Raw genomic sequence first — 27,746 nt, forward strand, 5'->3', positions numbered from 1 at the left:
GTATGGTTAATAATATCATGCATATTGTTTATATAACCAGATTATTTAGTATTGCTAAAATAGCGATAGCATTATGGTTAGAATGGCTATTACAATATAAAACTCTTGTTATGGCAACTATGCGAAATCCCGCCTTTTACGAGTTGTCATGTAGCCGCCATAATGGATTCTATAGTTAATATGAATTACGAAAATATCTTAAAAGAGTGGGGTTTAGAAACCCTAATAATGAAATTTCAAGGTAAGTGGATAGTCAGTAAGTTTCAATATGTAAATTGAAGATATGTATTTGTAAATGTTTATTTGAATTGTATTGCGCACAAGCAACGAAAGTCCCTTGTACGAAATAGTGTATTATTAAGCATTTATGACGCTTCCAAAATATTATTTTTATTATCACCAAATCAAAATACTTCAAAATAGAGACACGATGTGTTCACGCAATTGAGGGTAAGTTTAAAGTTTCTAGCCCGTTTTTACTCGGAATTACGATATTAGAACCTGTTTCAGTCACTGTTCTAGTCTAATTAAAGTCTTACCAGGTAACCTAATCTAACCTAACCTAACAATTTTTAATGTTTTAACTGCATTTTCGTAGGTTGGAAACTGGAGGGGCAAATCTAAACTTAAGCCCGAAAATGTACAGATGAAATTATATAAGGTATAATAATGATTTAACTTCTTGTAAGATGTTTGTGTGAAAAGTTGAGAGAAAGGTTATTATTAATATGAGAGTTCGTACTATTTGGAAGAGGCTTAAGCTTTTGCAGAACGATTCGATGCTTGAGGATCATAGTGGTCCTATGTTGATATTTCTACGTTGAGTTTTACTTAATTGGGCATTTATTCCGAAGTTGGACGTCCGATACTTTTCTACCAAAATTGCGTAAAAGCTATTAAAATGTATAATTTTTCAATTTCGCGAGTTGGGAGAAAGTGTAGGTTAGGTTAGGTTACGTTAGGATCTATAATAGAAGTACCCTTCGACGGGAGCTTCACGAAATTCAACACTGTCAGTTCACATCCCGTACAGCGATTCGGTATATTACCCGCAATATTGATATTATGAATGCTCGTTACTTTCCCACAATGCAACTATTCGGTTACCTTGCGCGAGGTAGTTCTCTTCGCTCGCTTAGTAGTCCCATGTTTATAACCAATTATATATAACAAATAGAGAGAGTGTTGTTGTATTATCTTTATATATTATCAAGCACACAAACGATCAAATTATACGTATCTTCCGTGCAAGTTTCAAAATTTTGCTGAAAACGGACGTCCAACTTTGGAATTTAACCCCTTAATTGTTATACTTTGTGCCCTTATTACTTTCTACAAACAGTACAGATGGGATCAAGAATTTTAATAATAATTCACCCTTAATTTTTACTAATTAATGCTGAACAAGCGACAGCGAGCGAAAGTATGGTTATATAGGCTAGTTTAGGTATGTGTAGCAAAAAGAAAACACGATAGGTTACGATTTAATGCTTTTTAAGTGTGCTTCTGTCGCTTTCAAATTATTACAGAAGGCCTTTCTCTTTGTGTTACACTAAGTGACACCACCTTTGCACTTTTAATTTAATTCATGATGGTGATGTCAAACTTCAAAGCACATAAATAACAGGTTTTGCAGAAACCATTTTCTTTTTAAATCCGATATTTTGTTTGAACCAGTTCATTTTTTTTAATATATTTAGGTTAAATTAAAGTGGAGTAAACAAAGTCCCTATTTAAAACTAAGTAAAGGTGGGGCGCTGATTGGATTGAGTGCTCGGTTTTGACCTCAAGAAGTGATCTAACCCGATCAGACTCGGTCAGAGGTCAACTAATTCCTCAAATGATGTACCAGTAGTTCACAAATTATTTACCAGTCAGCCCATTCAGCAGTACTGAAGCTTGACCTAAGTTTAAACATTCAGTACCTTCGTACAAGGGACCATGATCTAATGAAACTAATATATAAGCTTAGTTGATCTCACAGTTTACTGAAATTAGTCAAGTATTCATAATAATTTTGTATGTGATTGTTCCCACGAAATGGAGCTTATTTAGCTTTGGGGTTAACTGGTGTATCACCGGAACAGTTTTAGAAAATTTGCCGGGTCAGTTAATTTTTTGTTTGTTTGTTTGTTTGTTTGTTTGTTTATGAGCAAGAATGAGTGAAAGTCATGTAAGGGGAATAGTAAAAATGAAGAAATTGGTTATTTTTGATGTTGTAAGCGACACTGTATGTGGAGGCGGATGGACCATTTCGCGGAGAGATATAGTTGTTATGATGTAGTGGCGCGAAGAGGAGTATGGCAAGTGCTATTGAAATGTATATGATTGCGGAAACCCGATGTTTTCAGTACCCTCGCTTACGCGTGTACACATCGTCGCTGACTCCCTTCGGGCACACTACCGCGCTGGTCCGCTAGCTCCGCCCTACCTTGGCTCGGTTAGATAGCATTCGTGCACTTAGTGGCCACCTAGCACAAGTTGGTTTGTGTTTTTGCACTGTAGTTTTTTATGCCCTTATCCTAATGTGAGGTAATCTAATGTAAGTTAATGTAGTCCAACGAAATATATCCGTATACAGTACATTTTGGTACTTTTTTTCGATTCTAATACTGGTCCGGCGATGCGGCAGTAATGCCTTAGCTTTGTAATAAGCGAGAAGAAAATATAAACGTCATAGAAATTACAAGGTTCTAGAACACATGTCCCACTTCCCATTTAGCTGTAATAAAAACAGAAAACAACGTATCCTGCGGTCTTCTAACCCGCTTTCACTTGCTGACGCTCGCTAGCAATATTCTGTGAAATAAAATTTAAATTTTGGTACAGAAAGGAACCAACCTTGCTAATTTATATGGGGAACCTGTGTTCTAGAACTTCTCCTTAGCAATTATCTGGTTCACACGTTGCATTAGAGCGTACGTTAAGTTAGGATAAAAGCCGGAAGTTTCAAACTTTTCATCGTGCCATTAACTGACAAAATAATGGAACTGGCAGTTGACGTGGAAAGTTGAAACTTGGCATACATATAGCCTTCAGAGAAAAATATACAGAATTTTTTTTTCTTTTTAGTAGGTGAAAAGGAAGAATGAGTAAAAATCCCATCTTATTTCGGTGTACTTTAAAAAAAAAAGTCTTAGGAAATTGTATTTGAGTAAAAACTTTACATTCGGTATTCATGTAGGGTTTTCATAAAATTTACTAAGTAAATCACCAAAACTATACATTTCCTAGTTCAGTGAGGTTGTTTGGGAAAGTGAAAAATCTTCCTTTGTTATTTATATGGAGATACCTTCTACAGCCCAAAATTATTAAGTTAAATGATGTAGCCCGAAGGTTAGAGTGATGCAGTTTGGCATGTTTGTAGCATTCTGGAAGTAACTCACAAAAAATATCAAAAGTAAATATTTTTAGTTTTTAGGGTAATTCTAAAATAAAAAGAAAGATTTCCGGTGCTATTTAAATGTATGTTTGTTTTGGACATAAAATCTCATGTTTTAGGTAATTGAAATTGGAACAAAAGTTTGAAATTCGGTATGCTTGCAAACTTTTGATAGCGATATGCAAGTTATTGACCAAACATAATATCTAGTTATAGAGGGATTTTTTAAATTTTTTTATTTTTATTTATTTATATATTATTTATTTTAGAAAACTGAAAACTCACAGTTATTTAATATCATATCTTCTACATCTCAAAATGCTTAGACTTTTGGCATACTTGTGGGTTTATAAGGTGCGAGACCTCCAGCTAGCCGAAGGCTAGTCTTCAGTAACACGCACAGCTGCTGCACATGTTGGAATTGGAAGTCATCGATTGCGAGGAAAACAGAGCTAGTTGACATTTGCCTTCGAGTTTGACCGGGTTACCGTTTTTTTCTAAAGCGTTCACCTCCGGTGCTTGGGGTCCCTGGTTCGATCCCAGCTCGCGCCGTGTGGACTTTGTGGTGGACAAACACCGTGCTCGTGGGTTTTCTCGGGGTTCTCCCGTTTCCTCCTACTCTTCATTCCACCATTTCACTCATCTCTCATCATCACCGTCTCCTTTAGCCTAACCGGCATAACCGTGGGACGTAAAACTTAGAGATTTCATTTTTGTTTTTTCTAAAGGAGTTGAAATCGAGCTCAATAGCACCAGTACCCTGAAATTACTTTATTCCTTTTTTTTAAAAAAAAAATAGTAGGGGTCATCGTTATTCCACTTTAAACTTTATTTGTTGAGATTACATATTAATGAAAATGTCTGGTCCATATATACTTATTCAACAGTGAGTTTATGAAGGACGGGAAATACAGTTTAAGGTTGGACCTGAATCACTACTCGGTTTACATCCAAGAGAAATTGTTCTTCACCTGGACTTGAACTCGGGATCCCTTGATTAGGAAGGCGATGAGTTTATAGACTATACCTTAGGACACGTGATAGAAATATGTTTAACCGATTTGCATACTTGTGCATATTTTCCGTCACCTTAGGACAACTGCATAAGTGAAATCACTTTACAGACTTATAATTGAAATAAGGGGACACGGTGGCTCAGTGGTAGAGCGTTCACCTCTGGTGCGTGGGGTCCCTCGTTCGATCCCAGCTCGCGCCAGTGGGCCGTCTGTCGGACAACACCGTGTGCGTAGGTTTTTCGGGGTTCTCCCATTTCCTCCTACTTTCTCCATTCCACCATTTCAGTCATTACTCATCATCACCGTCTCTCTTAGCTTCGGTGTATAAAAGTGGCACGTTAAACTAAATATTTCATTTCATAATTGATATAAATGGACAATTTCAAAACATTATACAGATTACAGAAGGTTACTTTAATTCAAGTAGTTCACTGCATCCGAAGTACAGCGTCCTAATTTAAATTGCTTAGAAGTGAATAAAGATACTAATAATTTGTGTTCACTCTGGCTGTGAACCATTTATTTTATATTTTTGGCTTAAACCAATTGGATTTTAAAAAAATTTAAACCATCTTGGTTTACACCAACCAACTCTGATAGATAATAATCAAAAATACACACAGCTAGTTTTGTGACTGCTTCCTTGAGTTAGTTACGTTTTAATTATATTCGTTTCGTGCCTATTCATTATTGAGGGACTTACATATCCAGATAGTTTTGTGACCTCTGGCGTAGGGTAGTTACGGTTAGGTTATGCTCGTATTGGGCTGTTGCGTTTTGGGCTACCAGATAGAGATTTCACTTCCGAACCATAGTGCAGTCCAACTCTAAACGCAGTAAGATGTATTATTTCTACACTGCTTCTTACCGGGACACTAGCTCTTGTATACGGATCTTGAACAATCTTCCTGTACTTTACTGGAGTTCCATTTTCCTTTCATATACCTCCAAACTTCCTGACTTGGTACTCTGGCTTACGTCTTTGCCCATTCAGTAAATACTGCATCCTTATTGCTTTCCCTGACGCTTTTCCATTGTTTGCTTTAATAAGATTGCATCTACGGGCGTCGTTAGCGTGATGGGGACATGCCCCCCCGTAATTTTCTGTGTCGTGTATAAAGTTACCAGCTGGCCAGTATTTTATTTATTTATTTTTTTTATTATTATTTGCACTGCATGAGTTACGGTATATCATTAATTTATTTCGATAAAATTAAACAAAATCATAATATGTAATTAGAAAATAACTTGCACATGTGAGATATATCATGTGTCTCCCCCCCTAATATTTAAGAGCTAATGACGCCACTGATTGTATCAGTTGTACTCATCTGTAGCATGGATTCAACTGTTGTTTTTCTTTCTAAATCTTCATCGTCCAAGTGTTTATTGCAGGGTTTGAAAAAACCCGGGTTTTTCTGAAAAAGCCCAACCCACCTGGGCCCATATGGGTTTTTTCCGGGTATTTTCGGGTTTTATTGGGTTTTTTTGGGTTTTATCAAAATATTTCGATGTCTTTGGGGTAAAAGTGTTAAAATATGATTTATATTTCAAGATTATCATTGTCACAACTTGCAACAATTTTCTATTCACTACTGCTTTAAAAAAATGGCCGCCATTTTGAAATTTTACGTTGGATCATCGCCAAAATATATACAGCTAATTTAGAGCATCTCGTGCTTCTACTCTAAAAATTTCGACTTAAAAGATCGAAAATTGCGCTTTGTAGCGTGCATACCCGCTATTTTGAAAAAAAAAAATTGTCACCATTTTGAAATTTTACGTTGGCATGCCGCCAAAATCTATACAGGAAATTTAGTGTGTCTCGTGCTTGTACTCTGAAAATTTACACTTAAAAGACAGGAAGTGATTCTCTGTAGTATGTGTGGTACAAGCAGACGAACGAACAAATGCAGATTGAATCTTCCCAGAAGCCTCAGTGACGTTTGCCAAATGTGAACACCAAATATATTAATTTAACAGCGTAAAATAAATGGTTTTTATTGTTGAAGTTCACTTTCGATAGCTTGTGAGTTCAATTACGTGAATTTCCCGAGCACTTGTTGTAAGAGGGATCTTTCCAGAAAATTAATTTAAGACCATTAAGAAAGATATAATTCATATTTTATAAAATAAACTAGCTTTTGGCTAGCTGGGGGCTCTACCCCCAGACCCCCGAGTTTGCTCGGCCTACGGCCTCGCATTTCTTATCTATCGCCCTTTTCGTCGTGAACTTGCTTTTCATATTTCCTGAATCTGCCCACCCGGGGGCATCGCCTCCCACACACTGTCTTTGCTCGGCCTACAGCCTCGCATCTCTTGAACCCACACTTTTCCTATTTCAACTATTTTAAAGATAAAATTTTGTATCCCAAGAAAACGCCCATTTAAATAACAAGGGAATTTCTTCATCATCTTTTAGACCCTTAAAAATATTAAAAATATTCACTTTTGGCTATTTTCCTGTCCGTTAGTCCTGGAATGCTATAATCATGCCAAATTTCATCATTCTAATCATGCCAGAAGGGCCTAAACATTTTGGGGTATAGAAGACGTCCCATATAAATAACATGGGAAAGATTTTCCAGTTCCCCATAAAACCACTCTACGGTTGGAAATTTTTATTTCTGATGTTTCACTTAGGTAACGCTTACGAAAATGTACAAGCATACCGAATTTTAAGATTTTATTCCAATTCTAAGTACTAAAACATGAGATTATAAGTTTAAAAAAAAGGCCCATTTAAATAACATGGGGAAATTCGTCATACAATCTTTAGACCCCCTCAAAATTAAAAAATATTCACTTTTGGCAATTTTCCTGTGGGTTTGTCCCGAACAGCTACAATGATGTCAAATTTAACCATTGTAGCCCTACAGGAAATGCTCAATAATTTGAGGATGTAAAAGGTGTTCCATATAAATAACATGGAAAAGATTTTTCAGTTCCCTATAAAACCACTCTAAAGTTGGATTTTTACATGATTACTGATTTACTTAGGTACTGCTAAGAAAACGTATAAGCATACCGAATTTCAAGTTTTTATTCCAATTCTAAGTAGGGTGTACCTAAAACATGAGATTATATGTCTAAAAAAGGCCCATTTAAATAACATGGGGAAATTTTTCATACCCGCTTTAGACCCCCCTAAAAATTAAAAATATTCACTTTTGGCAATTTTTCTGTCGGTTAGTCCCGGAAAGCTACCATCATGACAAGTTTAATCATTGTAGCCCTACAGGACGTGCTCAATAATTTATGTCAGCTCATGTAGTTTTATATATAGTTAGGATGTGTTCAGATTGTCTTAAATGAAATTAAATATCTTCCAGCATAAAATAAATAGTTTTATTGTTGAAGTATTCAGTTCCGATGCTTTGCGCGTTCAATTGGGGGAATTTCCCGAGAACTTCTTTCGGGACGTGTTTTTTTTCCTCCTCCGTCGAAAATGCAGCTCCCTTTACTATACATCGAAACTTCCACTAGTACGAAAGTTCGAATTCAGCACTTGAAATAGTAAGCGGTACGTAGTTCGGAACTCTGAGCATCGAGTTTCTTAAATTTGACGAATTTTTACGCTTTTGTTGGTGTTGATTCTACAGAATGCTTATTTGAAAAGTACCTACAAATAACTGTACTAAACTGTTGTTGTTGGAAAACTAAATTTTATTGAAGAATACTTGTGTTACCATCAAAGGTAAGGCATAAATAATACTAATAGTTTTACTAATGCACTAGATGTTTACTGGTAGTACCGGCATCTATGGCTTTAAACGCGTCAAACGTATGAGGGACAACGTTTCACTAGCACACTATTCACGGAAAGTATTTTCTAAAATATAAAATTGCATTTTTTTCCCTTCAAACAGGCTATACGCATAATCCATACATTAATTTGTTACTTAACTATCTCAAGCTAAGATAAGGCTTTTTTTTATTCATTCAGTGCATTCAGAACTTTATAAAGGTCTTATGTTGAATGTTGTATACCTTAACGGGAAAGCATTCAATTCGCCCATGGAAAGTCCAAAATCTGATAAAATGTGATCACCTTGGTTGTATCAATAATATATTAACAAAAAGCTCAAAAACCCAGGTGGGTTTTTTCAGGTGGGTCCAACCCGAAAAAACCCACCGGGTTTTTTCGGGCTGGGCCCACTTGGGCAAACCCTGGTTTATTGTATGTGGCATCAGCTTGATTCCTCGGTAATTTTCACAATTTTGTACATCTTCCTTCTCTTTGTATATAGATACAGTACTACTCTCTCTCTCTCTCTCTCTCTCTCTCTCTCTCTCTCTCTCTCTCCACTGACTTGGCATTTTTCTCTTGTCTGTAAACTGTTTTCATTAGATCCCATAGTATGCGGTAGGACAACTTCTGGTCCTAAGCACCCATGTTTTAGCTTGTAGTTGCTTTCCCTGTCTTCATTTTCTTTAAAGCATGTTCTACCTCTTCTCAGCTTATTTCTGAGATCACAATAACTGTAACTCCCAAGATTTGGTGTTCCATTACAAAAGACCTGTCTTTGGTTTTCTTAATTTAGCAGCTGTTTCTTTGTTGATTCTTCTCCATCAACATACAGGGCATAACTGCGGTACATGAAGCTAGATGTTTATACTTCATTCCTGTTTACTCAATTAAAGATATTTTTGCAATAGTAATTATGCTTTCCTCATTAGCATTGACAGATCCTTCATTCCATTCACATATTGAAGTCATCAAAAGTAAGATTTTTCCGAAAGACCAAACAAATGAAGAAATAATATCAAGAGAAAAGGCACAGAACAGTACCTCCTTAGTTCTACTTTGCCTCTTCAGGACAGACCTTCAGTTATTTGTATCCCAACTTCCAAGTAGGATAAATACTTTTTGTACATGCAATCACTAAGCTGTATTTCCGAATAGTTTTTTTTTTTAAAGAGCCATTTGGCTTAAAGAAGCTGACCCACAACTGAAAGATAGGAATATGGGAAAGATGTCGCTCAGGACCTATATTTTAAGATGCTAACCGGTTTGAATGACATTGAAGAAAATAGCTAAGACGTGACAAAAAGTTGAACATATTTGTATAATCTGCCTAATTTTATCATGTCGTTTTATAAAATTAAATTGAAAGAATGAAGAGTTGCAGGATTCAATTTTTTCTTATTTCAGGGAAGTTTTATTCATATTTCTTTATTTCCTTAGAGCTTCTTCACATCCAGTTTGTTTTGCCTAGCGCTTGTGGTGTGAGGAGTGACGGATTCGATTCCCGAAAGGAGCTCAAAATTTATGTTCACCCAGCATCGTGTACCTTAGATTCCGACATAATCTTTATATTGTTCGTTAAATAGGAGCTTTGTGCAATCTGTGTATTTCATTGAACAAACATTTGTTATTATTTCAGAGGAAGAAATCGATGATGAGGCATTCGAAAATTTAACTGTGGATGCAATAAAGGAATTAATTCCTAAAGTTGGACCACGAATGAAATTTATATCAAAATATAAATTGTACAAGGAACAGAAGATGAAATCTCCTACTTCTTCATCCCCTGTGTCTTTCCTGTCACACAGCTCAGAAGGCAGTACCTTTAGTGATAGCGAGGTAGAAATAACTGATATCTTATTATTTTTCTCAAATATAATCGTACTTTGTTATCATTGTACCTGTAATACCGTATTCATAGGTGTATTTTCAACCGTATTACGATTTTAATCGGTAGAGAAAGTGTTGGGTATAATACTCACTATTTTTTTCAGCAAACTGTTTTACTTGTAAATATAAACACCTTACAGTGCCCAAATTAAAATATACGCGCCTTTGGCGTGGGAGACCGGGGTTCGATTCCCGGCGGGAGCTCATGAGGTTCGGATTCCTCGTTAATCAGTAGGTCCACTTCTCATATAGCCTCGCTGCTGAACGGGACGTTAAACTCAAATTAACCCAAATTAAAATATCTTGGTAACAGTTTCAATGTACTTCTGACACCATCCTCAAATAGAGGAATAGAATGAGAAAAGCCTACCACTATTTTCCCATTCTATTCCCTCTCTGAAGATGGTGTCAGAAATATACCGAAACTGTCAGAAAGATGTAATTTTAATTATTACACTTTAATGTTTTAAAATTTGTCTTTTGCGTTCAGTTACTTATGGTACTTGCATTTTGTAAGGATTAGTCCGTGTCAATGTGTAAGTGTAAAAGTTGATGCTTCGCAAAAGAAAGAAAAAAATGAAAACAATTTTGTACGTTTAATTCACTCGTAAAAAATATTAGCAAGCTTTTTCCAAACCCAGTCATACTATTACTAACTCAGAACAAAACAAGGAAACTAATGATTTAAATCTTTTCTTTGTTACCCTCCTAGTTTTTTCAAACTCGAGTGCACATACGAGGTCTTCAGTGCTTGTGTGGTTAGTGACGCGCCTTTGGCGCGATAGACCCGGGTTTGATTCCCGGCGGAAGCTCATGTTCCGATCCGACATTAAGCTGTAGGTACACGTCTCATATAGCCTCGCTACTGAACGAGACGCTGAACTTAAACCAAGAAATCGGATGCACATACTTTCTTCAACGGCAGTAAATTAATGTTCTGAACGAAACGTTAAATTGTAATCCATTTCAGATGATTCCAGGAAAAAAATCCGTAAAAGAGACAATGTTTAAAAATATAATAATTATCCATGTAATAATGTTTGCAATTTAATACTTAAATTATAGCGCACAGTGCAGCAGTTTTACATGTATTTAAAGATAGCCGAAAAATGTAAATGTAAACTTAATTGTAAGTTTGGTAAATGAAAGAGATACAAGAACTTACGAGTACGAATATCATATTGAGAGCCCTAAATGTAGCGAAAGTCCCGAAATGACGGTTTGATTTGATTCTCTAACAGGTTCTTCTAGTCTTAATAAATATATCTCTGTTTCACCAAGGTATATCTCTGTCCTTAACTGCATTCGACTTGATAGATACCAGATTGTTTCAGAGGGTCAATCCTCTGAGAAATATATTATGTTTTCTGAAAGAATATCGGAAGCGTCGATGAAATACCTTCTGAGAATAATTTTTATTTGGTTAGATAATATTGGAAAATATGGAATACCTATCAAGTTTCTAGTTAGTTTACTTTCATTTTTACAATAACGCAAAGATTGAACAAGTTAATACAGCCAGTTTTTTCAAGGTGCGGTGATCATATCAATTTTCATGCTCGATGTTGTATTGCAGATCGTGATTTTGGGTACTTAATGTAACAGCAATCAAAATAGTCAAATGTTCCTTTTTACTAAGTTGAAAGACATAGATTTGGCCTTAGTGTAAGTTACTTAGTTAATTGTAGTTAAATGTCCCATTTTAGCATTGACGCTATATTAGACGTGAAACTACATTTTAAAGTGAAATCAGAAACACTGTAATGTGTTCGTTGCTCTTCCACTGATAATTGAACCCGGGACTGCGTGAATTATTCACGCACTCTATTCACTAACAGGCGAGGAGGGCTTCAATGTAAGTTTAGCATGATGTTACTAAAATGTATTGTATTCCTCTATCCCCTTTTCATCATTCTCTCCATCCATTCTTTATCCCCATCTCTTCTCTTCTTTCCTACGACTTTGTTACAAATATTACTACTTGCATCGACATGGTATGCAAATTCTGTCGGTAGTGAATTCAGTGTGAAATGACCTAATAGCTATTTTTCCACCATCCAGAAACCAAGAAAGTTATCTACGTAAAAATGTGTTTCTAATTATATGAAAACGTATTCTTTCCATTGGTTATGGTTCCAATTTGGTGCAAGTTTGGCAACATAACCATTTTGAGATACGAAGAGCATTCATTTTTCACATCTTGTACTTTTCCTTTTTATAAGAACGCATGCCCCTAAAATAATCTCTGCTTCAGATTTGAGGTTTTCTTTATTCTATAGTACATCTACCATTTTTATTTATTTCAAGTATCAGTCTACTAAATTGACTTCACACACCGTTGTCACTCATTACACTTGCACACACACACACACTTTGTTTTAAGCAAACTTTGTGAATTTTATGTACAAATTCTGCGCATCCATGGGAATTGATGACTAACTCTCTCTCTCAGGTAGCAAGTTTTGAAGTTTGTTAGACCTTTCAGTGAACAATGACAAGCACTTAAAAAAAAAGTACTTATTGTTGCTGTTACAAGGGTTATTTTGAGATAGCCGGACTACAAAAGACTAATGTTCATTTTTGTGTCAGGTAACATTGGAGCAAAAGTTTAAACAAATTATAGATGGTGGAGTGGGAACCATTGGTTCACTTAACATGAAATGCCACAAACTGAACTAAAATGCATTAATAAAATTGACATGAAACTGGTTATGATCAGCACACGTTCAAGAAAAGGCATCTTGAAGTTGTTGAATCTGTGCGTTGTCATAAGATAAAAAATAAAAGTAACGGCAATCAACAGTTGTTAACACTTTAAGGGAAATTACGCGCGTACGCAGTTGCGCTATGTAATTATATGCATTTATGTTTTTTAATCATTGTATTTAATGAAGCTAATAATAAACTTTTATTCCAGGTGACAACTATTTCCTTTTTCCCTAGTGTTGGTGGTGGAGATAGGATAAGCAATGCAAATGGAAGCACATTGTATTGTTACGAGGAACCTTGTGAGTAGATTGTAATTCAATCTCAATGACTTACGTAGAAAAGTATTTTTAATTAGACACATCCAACTAACACCGCTAGAAAACATGTTTAAACATTTATTTTCGGATTAATATTTATCTGTTTTATTGCATGAAAATGAAAAATGAGCATGGAAAAATGGTAATAGTTAAAGATAAGCATTTTGTGTGCTATTGCAGTTCGTAGTTAACCGAGCGAGCGTGTGTGAGTGGTTAGCGTATGCAGAGGTCCCTGGTTGGAATCCTGAGGCAGGCCATCGTAACAATTGTTTTCCAGGGTTTTTCTTAGTTTCATTAGGCATATGTCTGGATGGTACCTTGAATATATGACCCGCCTCGCCGACTTCGAAGCTCCTTTCCTTCCTTTGTTGTTATTTGTTTCAATGTGAAATGCCTTTCGGCTGTATTTGGAATGTTGTTAATAAATAGGTAAGATAATTAAAGGGTAAGTGTCCCAGTCGCTCGTATAAATTGAAATAGCCCTTATTTCGAGAACTTTCCTACCGTCCTCCCGCATATGAGAAACTTATTATAAAATGCAAGTGACTTTTAACTGAATTTTTTTTAAGAAAAAAGGAAGAAAAGAAACAATATATACTATTTTTCTTTCTTTAAACAGATTCCATGATCAGAGCATCAGGTTGCTGAGATACTTTTCTTCAAATTGTTAAAAAAATGGTGTAAGACACAGTGATGCGATGAGCATTCACAAGTGAGTTCAATTGTGTCTTCAAATGAATATATAAATATTGTTAATTTCTTCCTTACTTCTTATTTCTTACCTTGAGTTGAACATCTCTCGCATTTTATAACATGTTATTAATATACCGAAGATTCGCGTGAACATGCCAGTCGAAAAGCTCTTGAAATATTACACTACTATAATATATATTAGCAATTAGGACAGTGGTAAGTTGCGTATTCATATTTTATGATTTTAAACTTTTAATTATATATTCCAGTAGAGAAAATTATCGTTTTTCGGATGTAGACATTATGTGAGTTCCCTTGAATTTTATTTATGGCCCTCTGACTGGGACAGAGGTGTAGTGACCTGGAAATATTTCAGTTCTTGCTTCCATTATCGTGGTACGACTAAGGAAAACCTCCATCAGAATGGCAGTCCGAGCAGGCCACTTTTATTTCAATTCACTTTTAAAGCGTGGGTGCAAGTATTACTTAAGCGCAGCCGTTACATGGGTATATACGGTCCACTCCTGGTTTTGATTTGTAAAAGAAAATATGTCAAAGTGTGAAGTCCTAACGCCAGCATGCATTTCTGTTTGCTTAGGATGATTGCTTTTACGTGTAATGAAGGTACTTCAATTAATTTATTTGACAGAGAGAATAAGGATAGGTTAATATAGAATTCTTACAGCATTATTTTATTTATTTATTTATTGTGTATTCCAGTTGATGTAGTATGTGGTTCGGCAGGATCAAGAGATACATCCACAGATGTAGATATCTGCAAAAATAGCCCGTTGATGGAAGACCCCCAAGTGAAGGAAAGTGCAGCAAAAGAGGAATTCGTAAGTTTTCACAACACATTGTTCCTGGTGTAAAATTACCTTGTATTTCACGTAAAGAGCCCATGAAATTGATGAAAATTCACATCCAAAGATATATTTTCACTTGAATTGTTCTTCACAGATGAAATGGACAAATAAAACTGATTGTAAGTGTCCGTTTATCCTCAAAGAGACTACCTATTCTTCGTATTTCCATAGAAGATTTACGTATATATAAGTATGTTGGTATAGCTTGTGTAACCGTTACTAGATTTAAAGTTTAATTTTCCAGATCGTAATAATCAGTTAGTCACACATCTTTTATGACCGCAAGAGTGAGCATGTGTTTGGTAGGACGAACTCAATGTAAACATAACTCATATTCTTTATAACCTTATTTAATGTACTCATTTGATACCACATTCATTCAAATCGGCTCTTGGACTGTTATTAAACTCTTCTACGTGTACGTTATCAGGCATGGCGTGGGGGACCCGGGTTCGATTTCCAGCGGGAGCTCATGTGGTTCGGATTCCACGTTAATCAGTAGGTCCACGTCTCATATAGCCTCGCTGCTGAAAGGGACGCTAAACTAAAAACCAACTCTACGTTATCAGGCAGGACGGTCGCTTTGCAAGCAAGGCTTTAAAAAGTAGATCGACTAGTGCTTACGCTTCTAGAATACAAAAAATGGCATTTCGGCGTTGTTCGTTTACGACAACTACGAAACAGATATGAATGAAATTTAAAACATTTGTTTTCTGGTAGAAAAGATTGCAAGTGACATCAAAATAAAATTTCCATGTGAAAAATTGTCAAAGTTGTGATGCGTTGAAAATGAAATTCTTTTTCAGGTAATCACCAGATATCAAAAAAAAAAAAAATAAATAAAAAATAAAAAAAAAATACTGCACCCATTTCGACGAAATTTGGGACATATGTGTACTTTTACACATACATGCTCATGCTCGTTTTTGTTTTTCGTAGAAAACAAGAGTTTCTTTTTGTAAATTTTTGAAATAAAATACGTCTGGTTATACGTATTCACGTTTATGTGATCTTAACATAAGTGATATCAAATTATTTTATAGTTTTGCTTTTGTTGTTTAAGTTTTGTTTTATTTCAAATTCTATGATCACAAGTACCTTGTTCTAGGACTTGCAGAAGATTCTGAATAGTTCACTGCAAGGAAAAGAAGTATTATCTACGCACAAGAATTTGGGACATCTTAATAGCAGAGCTCGCAGTTTATTAACAGATGTCATCGTTCGATATATTGGCGCAGATAAAAGGTACAGATCGTTTCGTTAAATTTTGTGGTATCGTATGTTAAAGATAATGTAAATGCAATAGTCTTAAATATTAAGTAATTGCTGTCCTATACATTTATCGTCTTCACTAAGAATTCCGAGTAGAATCTCGTTTTCACATGGCACATATTCGACGGTATTGATTGCGTTTATCACCGTGACAGTATTTTTCACTTATGATCTATATTACAAGTATGTTTGTAGTTGTGTTTTTAGGATTAATTTGGTCTCAAAATGCATTGAAATTATCAAAGCAAAAGTTCAAACACATTAATTCGTTAGTTGCTCATTGTGGTACACAACAATATGGATCAGTTGGAATTTGAAAGTGTTCTGATGACTGCATAGCACCCTTTGGATTGATTAATAACTGTTTGCAGTAACTTGGAACACGTTGAGTTGTATTAAATATTATAGTTCATTTATTTGCCTGACTTAATGAAACTAAACATTCACTTCTTTCTTTAGTGCCAGTGTTACAAAATTTATAAGAAACAGAAAAACACACTGCTGAACAAGACTGTACTTTTAATATAAAAACATATTTACACGTGACGTTTCGATCTTCTAGCCAAGATCCTCATCAGACGTACACTCTGATGAGGATCTTGGCTAGAAGATCGAAACGTCACGTGTAAATATATTTTTATATTAAAAGTACAGTCTTGTTCAGCAGTGTGTTTTTCTGATTTTATTCGCAAGACGAATACTATGATTGTGTGTCAGTTTAAAATTTATAAACAAGTGTTTTTTTTTTCCTCCCCAATGGAGCGTCGTCTCTTAATATTTATTCAAGCTTCTATAGGAATTGGTTTGTGAAATTTCATTTTCTGTCTTACAGGATCAGTAGACAGTCATTCATTTCAATAAGTGAGGCGATTGTACGATTGTTTCCGTCTGAAAACAAGGTTTGTGTTAAATTCAGTTAGGTGAGGGAATTCTTGTATATTGCTAATTTTTCGTTTTTCTTTGCGTTCACTGGAAAAAATTTAAAAGTCTTGGAGTATTTTATGATTCTTTGAAGATTGTTCGGAAACCATACTGACAACTTTTGGAGATAATAGCTGATGTACTTCTAAGCAAAAATGATCCCATAAGAATATGTTCAATTTTCAACGGTCTGATAGTTACAGGTTGGTAAATATTTTATACAAATTTGTTCAGGACAAAATTTTATTACTCATCCTGTATGTACTTTAAAGAGATGACGCATGGCGTATTTGAACGGCAATGGAAGTACCTTTCCACTGATGTATATATGACGATAGTGGAGTTGGAAGGGAAGTTGTGGAGGAAGAAAAAAACTTTCTTCATTTTAATAAAAGTAGTTCGATTGTATAAGGACAATTTTATTTTTCTTTCTGATACTGTAGTATATATATATATATATATATATATATATATATATATATATATATATATATATATATATATATATATATATATATACAGGGTGGTGCATTTAAAATTTGCCACCCTCTATATCTTTGAAACGACTGCGAATATGAGAAAAGGCAAAAACACGTCTATCATTATTTTAAGGGGCTTGAATTTTGAGCTATAAAAAGTCCACCCCAGGTACCCCCCTATTGAGGTACGTGGGTCAACTTGAAAATTTTAAATGGCAAAGGGGGTCGAGTGATACATCGTTGGAAAGGTCTAGACAAGAGAAATATTTTGCCAAAAGTTTCAAGTCCCAATGTTGACCCTATCCTAAATGGCGGGGGTTCCCATTTTGTGTCCATAAAGTCCGTTGGCACCCAGTGTATCTTCGAAACGACTGTAAATATGAGAAAACACAAAAACATGTCCATCACTATTTTAAGGAGCTTGAATCTTGAGCTATAAACGGTCCACTCCAGGTACCCCCATATGGGGGTACATGGGGTCAGCTTCAAATTTTTAAATAGCAAAGAGGGTCGAGTGATATATCGTTGGAAAGAATGTGAACCCGAGCCATTTTAGATGGAGTCAACATAGGGACTTGAAACTCTAGGTAAAATATTTCTCTTGTCGAGACCTTTCCAACGATATATCACTCGACCCCCTTTGCTATTTAAAATTTTCAAGTTGACTCTAGATACCGCTATATGGGGTGTTTAGGGGGATCTTTTATAGCTGAAAATTCAAGCCCCTTAAAATAATGATGGACGTGTTTTAGCGTTTTCTCATATTCGCAGTCGTTTCGAAGATATAGGGGTGGCAAATTTTAAATGCACCATCCTATATATATATATATATATATATATATATATATATATATATATATAAATTTGCGACATTATTCAGCATAAAAATTGAAGTTGATGCGTAATTTTTTGTCGTTCCTATTTGGCGACAGTGTTGGCAACCGTGTTTCTTGAAGCTCTTGGAAGAAAGATATTTTGTTCTGAAAATTAGCTTCATGAGGCTCCTTCCAACGCAACTATCGTCACGTGCCATATACCCTTGGAAAGGCCATTCTGTCACCATTCAAATGCATCATAGATGACCTTTAGAAAAAATACAGGATGAGTAATACATTTTTGTTTTGGAAAAATGTACAGAATTGTTACCAACCTGTAGGTGTCAGGCCGCTGAGAATCGGATATGTGTAGAAGCTTTTTTGCTTAGAATTATATTAACTATCATCTTCCGATTTCGCCGGTATAGTTTCTGAACACCCATTGAAAATTAGACTTAATTGTATTAATATTTATTTTATCATTGTCTTCAGAACAAGGAGAAATTTACAATTTAACTTACAAGTGAACGTTTTCCATAACTTATCAGAATACATTTTTCAATGCTCATTTTATTGAAGTACTAAAGGAATCCAGAAAAAAAAAAAAAAAGAAATTCCAATATGTCTAATTTACAGCATATATATACAGTGAAACTTGTATAAGACGGAACGTCAAGGAACAAAATAATTTTCCGTTGTGTGCAAATTCGAAAAGTTAAGTTCTGTAACAATAACTGCTGGTAAAAATAATCTCGTAGTACTATACCTAGGTTAAAATGGTTGAGGTGAAAGATTAATTAACACAAAAATGTATTTACAACATAAACTCAATTTACAAAGTGAACTTATTTGAATAAGACAGACGCTTAAAGTAGAAACTACAAGTATGTATTATTTTATTATGTATTTCCTCTCACATTCCTCTTTACATTTTCACCGCCTTTTAAGGATTGTTTTCATTTTCTGGGTTTCAGTGTTGGAAATTTGCGTTTGCAACATTTGAAATGAACTTTATATTTTACAAACATTGTCTCTTTTTCTCTCTTCAATAATCGTATTGTGTCCTCCAAAGTAACAATAACATTTGTTTTTGCCGTATTTGTACACAACACTGGGCACACAAACACGCCACACCGAAACCACATTTTCTGCAGCAGAAACAATGGAAATTTTCAACAACTGGTCTAAATTTCTACCATTTTTTTTTTCAAAAATGACCGAATTCTTGAAAATGCATGTGTAATGACGGAGTAGCAAGCAGTAAGTCTTTAATTTATAAAGAAAGTTTTGACAGTAGAAAAGTGCTTATGTGTGTATCAACAAAAACAGGAAACAGGTAACTTAAATAACAGAAACATTATCTCCATTCTTGTTCACGGCCGAAAGATCTTAACTATTGAAAACAGAAGTTCAGTAGTAACGCCAACGCAGAGACAGACAGACTACAGTGCCCCTACGTTTCGAGCTGGCAATCAGTTAAGAGAAAAATCTTTACCATATGGCAAATCAGACAGAGTTGCCGGGACTAAAAACTATTCATCTTCGGCAAATTTCCGGTTTATATAAGTTTCGTTTTAAACAGGTTTCCATGTATTTTGTTTCTCTGTGGAAATAATATAGTTTAATTGTAATTTTGTGTTGTGCAATAGGATATCAGGACTGTATATTATAACAGTGATTTGTTTTTCAAATAGCATACTTACTACGTCCCCTATAAAGTTGCTCAAGGGAAGAAGGTTTTGGCAAGAGGGAAACTTTGGGACAGATATTGCAACACAAGAAGGTATTTGCGGCAAAGTGGTGTTTTGCCTTTGAGAAACCGGTGTGCAGCTACAACTTCTACCGAAGTCGATTTAGATGGTACGTTCATAGTTCTTTTTCATTTATTTGCTTTCATGTTCATAAATTCTGTATTATAATTTTATCAGTAAATCACGATGCATAGTGTTTTATGCTATCTTATATTCAGACAAGGGTACAAAACTTCCTAAAAGAGATGCGTGCCGATTTTTTACATGGTTACACATATTCACGTATTATGGTCAATCAACAGATTCACAGTTCAAGGGCACTACCTTCATTATAAATCAACAAATTTCCGTGAATTTGTGCAATCAGTATATCTGCTGTTCATCTGTGTGTAAAACTCTATCACTGCTTTCATATATTAACGGGACGTTTTGTAAATACATGTTCCGAACACCTCATAGGACAATTGTGTTCAGAAGTATAATACTGTCTGTTTCACATGTTTATTGAAATATTATTTCTTGTACTTCTGTCCTAGAAATTAATACATATGTATTTACGTATACTGAGTATGTACGTTTCTTACACACTGAATTATGTAGATGGTGTCCTTTATTTTCAGAGTCCACTGATGAATTTGCCGAGGAAGCTCTCACGTGGTTGAGAAATAATATAGAGCCATGGGAGAAAGTGTGTGATCTGTGGAAACAAACGACATTAAATCGGAGAGCAAATTACATTCAGTCAAAGAAGGATATCAGCTCCTACTTCAAGGAATTTCCTGCTTTAAAACAGCCTCTTGGATACACACTTGTAAGTGTAGTGATATTGCTAAGAAGTTTACATCTTTCTATTATTATTTTATGAATGTAACCGAAGAAAGAAAATACCTTTATATTATTTTATAGAAGTGTAATTCCGTATCACAGAACGAACTGTACTTAAAGGAAAATGAAAAAAAAAAAAAAAAACGAGTAACAAAATTTAATGAGTTAAAAAAAAAATCATGAACATAAGGGTCTTATGTTGATGCTATATATAAATTGCGAACACGGCAGTTTTTCTTTGCAAAAAAAGCACCTAGCATGAGGCGAGAGAGTTTATAAATGTTTTTCGGTGTATGAAGTTGTACCCTGTCTTGCACTATGTTTCGGAGTTTTTCGGTTCTAATTTTTTCCTGTGAGTAAGCTGATGGACGAGATGGTGCATCTTGTAGCAGGTAGAACGTTTAGTAATTCTGAGAAAATCAACCGGATTTTCAGTACACCAAAACCTGTATAGATTCAGAAATAATGAAAAATCAGAGTGAAAAAGTGCGAGTGGGCCGAAAATAGATCTTTTGTCTTCGACGTACAATGCCAATAAGTTAACCTCTACGCTACCCAGCCCGCTCCCCGATCAGCCCCACATCCTCACTCTTGTTGATAATGTTCCTATGAAAACATTTAATAGTTTATTTTAATTTACAAATATACCAGCATCAGCGGCAGAAGGTTCAGAATTATGTAAGCTTACGTTAAAGACGCGTTTTTGTGTAATTAAAAACCAACCAATGTATAAAACAGTTACCAGAAATTAGATAAAATACACGTGCAGTACATGCGCGCAAAGATTTAAGAAAGAAAAAAAAGCTTGTAAGAGCTTTCACCTTTTATGGCTTTGTTAGGCAGGAAGAGAAAGACGAAAGTGGAAGAAGAAAGATACAGAGTAAGACGAGTTACGCCATATTTCTGGGGGGGGGGCGCGGTGGCTCAGTGGTAGAGCGTTCACCTCCGGTGCTTGGGGTCCCGGGTTCAAACCCTGCTCCCGCCGTGTGGACTTTGTGGTGTAGAAACACCGTGCTCGTGGGTTTTCTCGGGTTCTCCCACTTTCTTCATTCCACCATTTCATTCATCTCTCATCATCACCGTCTCCTTTAGCCTAACCGGCGTAACCGTGAGACGTAAAACTCAAAGATTTCATTTCATTTTGCCATATTTCTGCTAGGTGCTATGGTGGTCATGTGATCACGTGACTGCTGTCAAGTACTCATACGAGAAAGTAGAGAACCTTGTGGAGAAATCACTGTTGGTATAGGTGCGGTCCTTGTGTCTTTCTCTATTTCTTATTCCACTTTCGTCTTTGCGTCCCTGTATGACGACTCCATAAATGCGAAAGCGCTTGGAAGTTTGTTTTATATTTGCGTGTATTTTATCAGTTCCACTCTAAGTAATTGTTTTTTACATGCCTACTTTGGGATTTCTTTTTCAATCAGACATAGTATTTTCTGAAAATGGATACTATAGTGGGGTGAATGCCATTGATGTTCATAACTTGATTAAAAACGCTCTGTTGAAACAAAGATTATTTAATGAACTTCAAAGAAAACTATACTACCAAACTTTTGTATAAAGAGAAGAAAGCATAGAACATTATATCATCAAACAGCGTTAGGTATATGTGACAACAATTTCTTTTACTTTTCAGATCGACATTGATTTTGGCCAGTTATATCCTGGGAAAGATATAACATTTTTTTCAACGTGGAATGCAGACTTAAAGAAGATTCAGCATATACTTACCACGACCAAACAAACAACAAATGACGGAGCCACATTAGTAGAACTTTTGCTGCAGGAGAACATCAGGGAAGGTAATTATTTTTCTTATTAAGGGGATCTTCTACCTCTTCGCTTATGTTTCTAACTTCCCATTTGAAAACATGTAAATTTTAATATGGTAATTTCTAACAAAGTATTGTAGGTAATGACTTGAAATTTTTAATACAAATAGACAAGACCCATATAAATCCAACCACGGTCTCCAATTTACGTTACATGCGTTAGATTAATTGCAATATATTCTTCAGTAAGTTTGGCAACAGAGAATAAAAAGTATGCTGCAGAGGGAAGAGGGCTGACCATCTGTTTGCTTGTTAGCTGCTTTAAAAAGGACGCTCTTACCAGAAAAATCACGTTGTGATTCTCACTTCTCAGTGGTTAGAATGGTCTGGACTGGAAGAGCCCAAAACCACTTCTTTCTTCCTTTCACGGTTTGTTTGTTTCTTCCACCCCCTGCTGTCACAAGAAGACAACTTGTTTCGGAAAGCATTTTGAATTAGTAGCGAAAAGCCAAACGAATGACACCACGGGCGGATTAAAGGGAGGGGCGGTCACTCCCTCCGAGAACATTTGAATACTTTGAATAATCGGAGTAAGAAACTAGAAATTGCGTAATCTAATAAGAAAAGTTTGTTGAAGTATACAAATCAAGACGCATTTTAAGTGTCACAGCATTGTACTCTCATCCCCTCCCCTCCCAATTCCCTTCTGAAGAAGTTCTCTTTTGTTTCTCTGTTCCATATTAGCCTTTACACTTACACTTTCATTATCCAGTATTGATTTTTACCATACCATCTGCACAGAAGGCGAATAAGGTTTACGAGTCCTTCCTGCCCCCTTTTTTAAAAATTGCTAATTATAATAAAATTTATCGAAGTGCATGGAAGTAAGTTTTGACTGTGGAGAAATGGTGTACACATTGTTTATTATTTCATTAAGTATTGTTCACTATAATTATTAAAACGCAACACTGTTCAGCCTACTCCCGTAAGCAAAGAAAAGATCAATTACAGGTGCTCCGGCAATTTTCCCTTGTCTCCTTTTAGTCGTAAGTCCGAGCAGAATAAATCAAAATCTAGAAGAAAAATAAATGATAATTGTAAATCGACAACATATCGAGCACTTAAAAAAGCTCTGTTATTCTTTTGTTTCATTATTGAGCTCAGATCACGAGAAATATTTCAACTGCTGTGTAGTAATTGAACATTTTTCGTTTAATCTCCCAAAGAGTCTGAAATACTGAGTTCAGTGACCAGTTTACATCCCTGAAATCAGTAATTACTTGAATAACAGTATATGAAGAAGATAGATTCAGTAGGGTTAATAAGCAGATATGAAATCCCTTTTGTAGCAATGAATGAAACTAATGTTTAGAATTTGTGACGAAAGAACTTTTCCGCAGCGTATAGTCTTTAACTTGTTGTTAATTGTCTATTTTGATTCATTAAGCTGTTCAATTTCTCTCTTTTTATCCGTATCTGTTGCAACTTCCCAAAGAGAAATACATACGTTGACTTTAACCTTTGGTTCTTGAAATAATATACTTCATGTACAGCTTTTATACACGTACTTATAGGCGATAGATAAGTATCGTATTAAGATTAGTTTTCCCCATTATTTGGACCCAATATTTGCATATAAGAAACATCGCATTATCCCTTTGCCGAATCTGGGTGTAGTTACAAAAGATGATACTTTTTGTGTGTTTTTTTTTTTCAGATTGCTGTCCATTGCTTACAAAACGTAATTTCCTTTTTTCTTTGATTATTGACTTAAAGTAATATACAGTATTCATTGCGTATCACAGAGCAAACCTCGGCAGGTATGAGAATGAATGCAGTCAGAAAGTTAGCACTTACATTCAAATAAATTAGTATAAAGTGGTCCAAAAGTGGGCGTACCCCCCTTTAGTTTCAACAGTATAGTGTTAGTTATGGTAGAATGTCTGTACACAGCTACCTTAAAGTCGTAAGAGTCGTAAACAAAGGTATGATCACCATCCATGTCATAACACAACTGAATTCTGCACAAAGTTCTGGCAGATGTTTTGCGGAGATACTCCGGAGTCAACGAGGATGAAGGCGTGTTCCACAGCTGCTCGTAATTCCTGCGTTGTGTGATATCGAGTGTTTCTTACGTGTTGCTTCATGAAAGCCCAGGGAGCATTGTCTGATATCGTCAGATCGGGACTTCTTGGAGGCCTGGCAAAGAGCTGGATGCACAACCTCTTCCAATCCAGCGGCCAGGAACTGATCTGATAACTGTTACCAAGCAGAAAACAAATGGATAGCAATGTTGCCAGACAATGCCAAGCAGTGTTACCAAACAAATGTAGGTAAAACCAAAAACCGTCAGAAAACACCAATTAAGAGGTACGCCCACTTCCGGACCTCGCTATATAAGCGTAAATTAATTACCTACAAATGTTCTTGATATTTCATTCTTTTCCAGATGCCAGAACAGTCGTAATATTAATACTTCTTGGAAGATATTTCCCATCTGTGACCACGTGTATCAAAAGGAAAGACGGAGGTGGATTATGGAAACCTTCCAAATACGAGGCACAGCAAGGATTCCTTTTTCATGTCAGAGTATGTACCATTATGTAATATAATGTATTAATATCTACACTTGATTACCACGAAATATGTCATTAACATTTAATTAGTGATTGGAGAATGGAGAACATTGCACGAAACCTTATCGAACAAACAAACAAACAAAAACAATCAGCTTTTCTGGAAAAACTGCTATGCTCAAACAAAAATATTGTGTAAGCAAACACCATTTTCATCAAACCACGATCCACTCTGACTCACCACGTGTCACCATGATCTACTGATCTACTTCGACCTACTGACCGAATATGTCGAGAGTGTATCAAAGTGGAATGTGTTATATTGAGGACTACAATGAGTCAGTTGTTATTGTTGGGTTAGGGTAGTCATACGTAACAGTGGAACATGTAAATGTAACCCAAGATCCACTAAAGTATACTCAAAATTATCCCCACGTGATCCATAGCCACTGACCCGCTCCATCTTTGATGTGCACTCAATTGATATGATTACCATACCATATCAAGAGGATCATATTGGTGGTACATGGAAACAAAAAAGTTTAAGAAAAGGCCCCCTCGGGACAGCACGCCCTTGGTGGAGTGAGCTATCAACCATATTTTGCAATATACATGACTCTTCTTCATGCAATTAGTAAAGCATGTATCGGTGTATGTGACGCGATTTGTATCTTACGAAGATATCGTGAACCTAAGTTGTGTAGATAGAAAGGAATATGCATAAAATAGGAAAACACAATATTTATTAGTCGCTAACGCCCTCGCCTTTGGTGCGAGCGGTTCTGGGTTCGATTCCCGGTGGGATCACTCGATCAAAGAAGTGTAACAGCTTTTTCAGGCCAATCATCCTGAGTGTTATTTCCTGGGTTGAGTGAGTTTTTTTTTTTTAATATAAACACAGTGAATGATGCTAAAAATGCCGGGATGGTACCTAACACACAGGTCCCAGACCGCTTCCTTCCCCATCCATTCCTTTCTTGCTTCCCCTCTCTCGGATTGTGTGCTCTCCGAGGGACGACATCCCTCAAACGTGTCGAACTTAAAGCCGACCTAAAAGTTACTCCTTCGTTGCTAGTACACTTATCTCCTTTGTTGGGCGACTGCGTTCGATTTCCCGGGAGGAAGGGGGAGGGGATTTTAGGATGTTATTCGTATTTTCGGTTCCACTGTAGGTTTATGCCTTATGAAGTTCCCGTGATGAAACCCTATATTCCAATAACAATAGTAAACGTAAAAATGCTGTAAAACTTTCGGTGAATGCTATGTAAACTTTCTGAAACATAAGTAGAGGTTAAATATGTTTATGGTCATGGATAAAATGTTTACTTGGCTCAAAACAGCTTTTTCCCAGTGTCTTTAAAAATGTTCTTCATTCAACCCTTCAAATATTGGAACTATGATAGCACTCCTTTCTTCATTTTATGGCATAAATAAGTAAGAAGTGTTTATACTCGAGGTAATGATATGTGTGTAATATCAATCTTATAAAAATACTAAACAGCACGTAGGGGAACGGCACCAACCTTTTCGCGATCATTATTTTAAAAACTAATTCATTGATATTGTAGCATCCTTGCTTTTCAAATTTCCGCAAAGGTTTTTCTTTCTTCTTCCTGGAGATTTGTAACGTCAAGAATTGCGGTCATTGACGTACAGGATCTAAATTTATTTTATCTTTAAAATATCCGTGCTTACTTTATGTCTGGATGTGATTCCAAGTTTGCCACATTTAATTGAAATATTTATTACTGTAAATGTAAACCATTAAGTGTAAGCTTAGGACAATTTTATTGATGTCGCAGTTATCTATTCACGTAACTACTGTCAAGTTTATAAGTGCAATAATTCAGATTGTTTTCTTTGTGATTATTCTCAAACCTTATACTAAAAGGTAGATTCCTCTAAGGAACTTTACTTAATTTTTCCAGAACTTTTCTTAATTGCATCGGATAATACAAACACAATGAACGGTATTAAAAATGTACAACTCAAGGGGTATAATAATACATTCGAAATACTGTCATATTAACCTATATTAGTTTTCAAGACATTTCATATCGCGTAGAAGTGACTCGCGTCAATTATGACCTCATTACATTACATTTCTAGTATAGAAGAATGCCTGAAAACAGTTGGTACCAGTTTAATTGGATTGCTATATATATTATTGGTGCACCTCGTATTTAAAATACAAGCTCATTTTAATTATACGTGTATTTGTAGTTTTTGGAATTTGATAACGTGTTAATAGGTGTGTAACGTGATAATAATTCTGTGTACATGACTTACAGGAAGCGTCCGATCTTCAAACAGAGTTAGAAAGGCATCATCTAAAGATGCAGCGCTTTGGATGTAGTGTGCAGCCCATGCCCGTCGTTGTCGCTTCAAAAATAGATGAACCTCAAGCCTTCTACGTGAGTATTGAGGATAATCTCTACAGAGTTGAAACTCCACTGAAAGCAATCGATAGCACATTCAAGTCGTTTCAAGTACTGGATGCAGAATATCCGAAGGAATCGGAACAGGTGTGGACATTTGTGCAGAAACATATGTACAAAATTGAAAATGACTGCGACAAGAATTTTCCTTCAGTGAACACGCTTATCTCTGAAATATCAAAGGTGTAATGGCGGGAAAGGTTGTTTTCCGTTAATCATTTAGTTTGTAAAATAGTTTTTTCATGTATATACGTTCTTTTTAGTTTGTAAGAA

The 27,746-nt window shown here is 35.6% G+C and overlaps 1 protein-coding gene across 1 annotated transcript; it reads left to right on the forward strand.

The window, feature by feature from the left end:
- Positions 1–27,662, forward strand: LOC145686280 (uncharacterized). The gene is made up of 11 exons (XM_081759411.1): positions 1–241; positions 9,786–9,985; positions 12,954–13,044; positions 14,476–14,594; positions 15,730–15,866; positions 16,726–16,792; positions 19,803–19,968; positions 20,480–20,670; positions 22,324–22,489; positions 24,909–25,048; positions 27,327–27,662. The coding sequence occupies exons 1-11, from the start codon at positions 163–165 to the stop codon at positions 27,660–27,662; spliced, it is 1,692 nt and encodes a 563-aa protein (XP_081615537.1). The 5' UTR covers positions 1–162.
- Positions 27,663–27,746: the final 84 nt, after the last annotated feature.

Source organism: Thermobia domestica, chromosome 5, assembly GCF_964235325.1.
Source record: "Thermobia domestica chromosome 5, izTheDome1.hap1.1, whole genome shotgun sequence".
NCBI lineage: Eukaryota > Metazoa > Arthropoda > Insecta > Zygentoma > Lepismatidae > Thermobia > Thermobia domestica.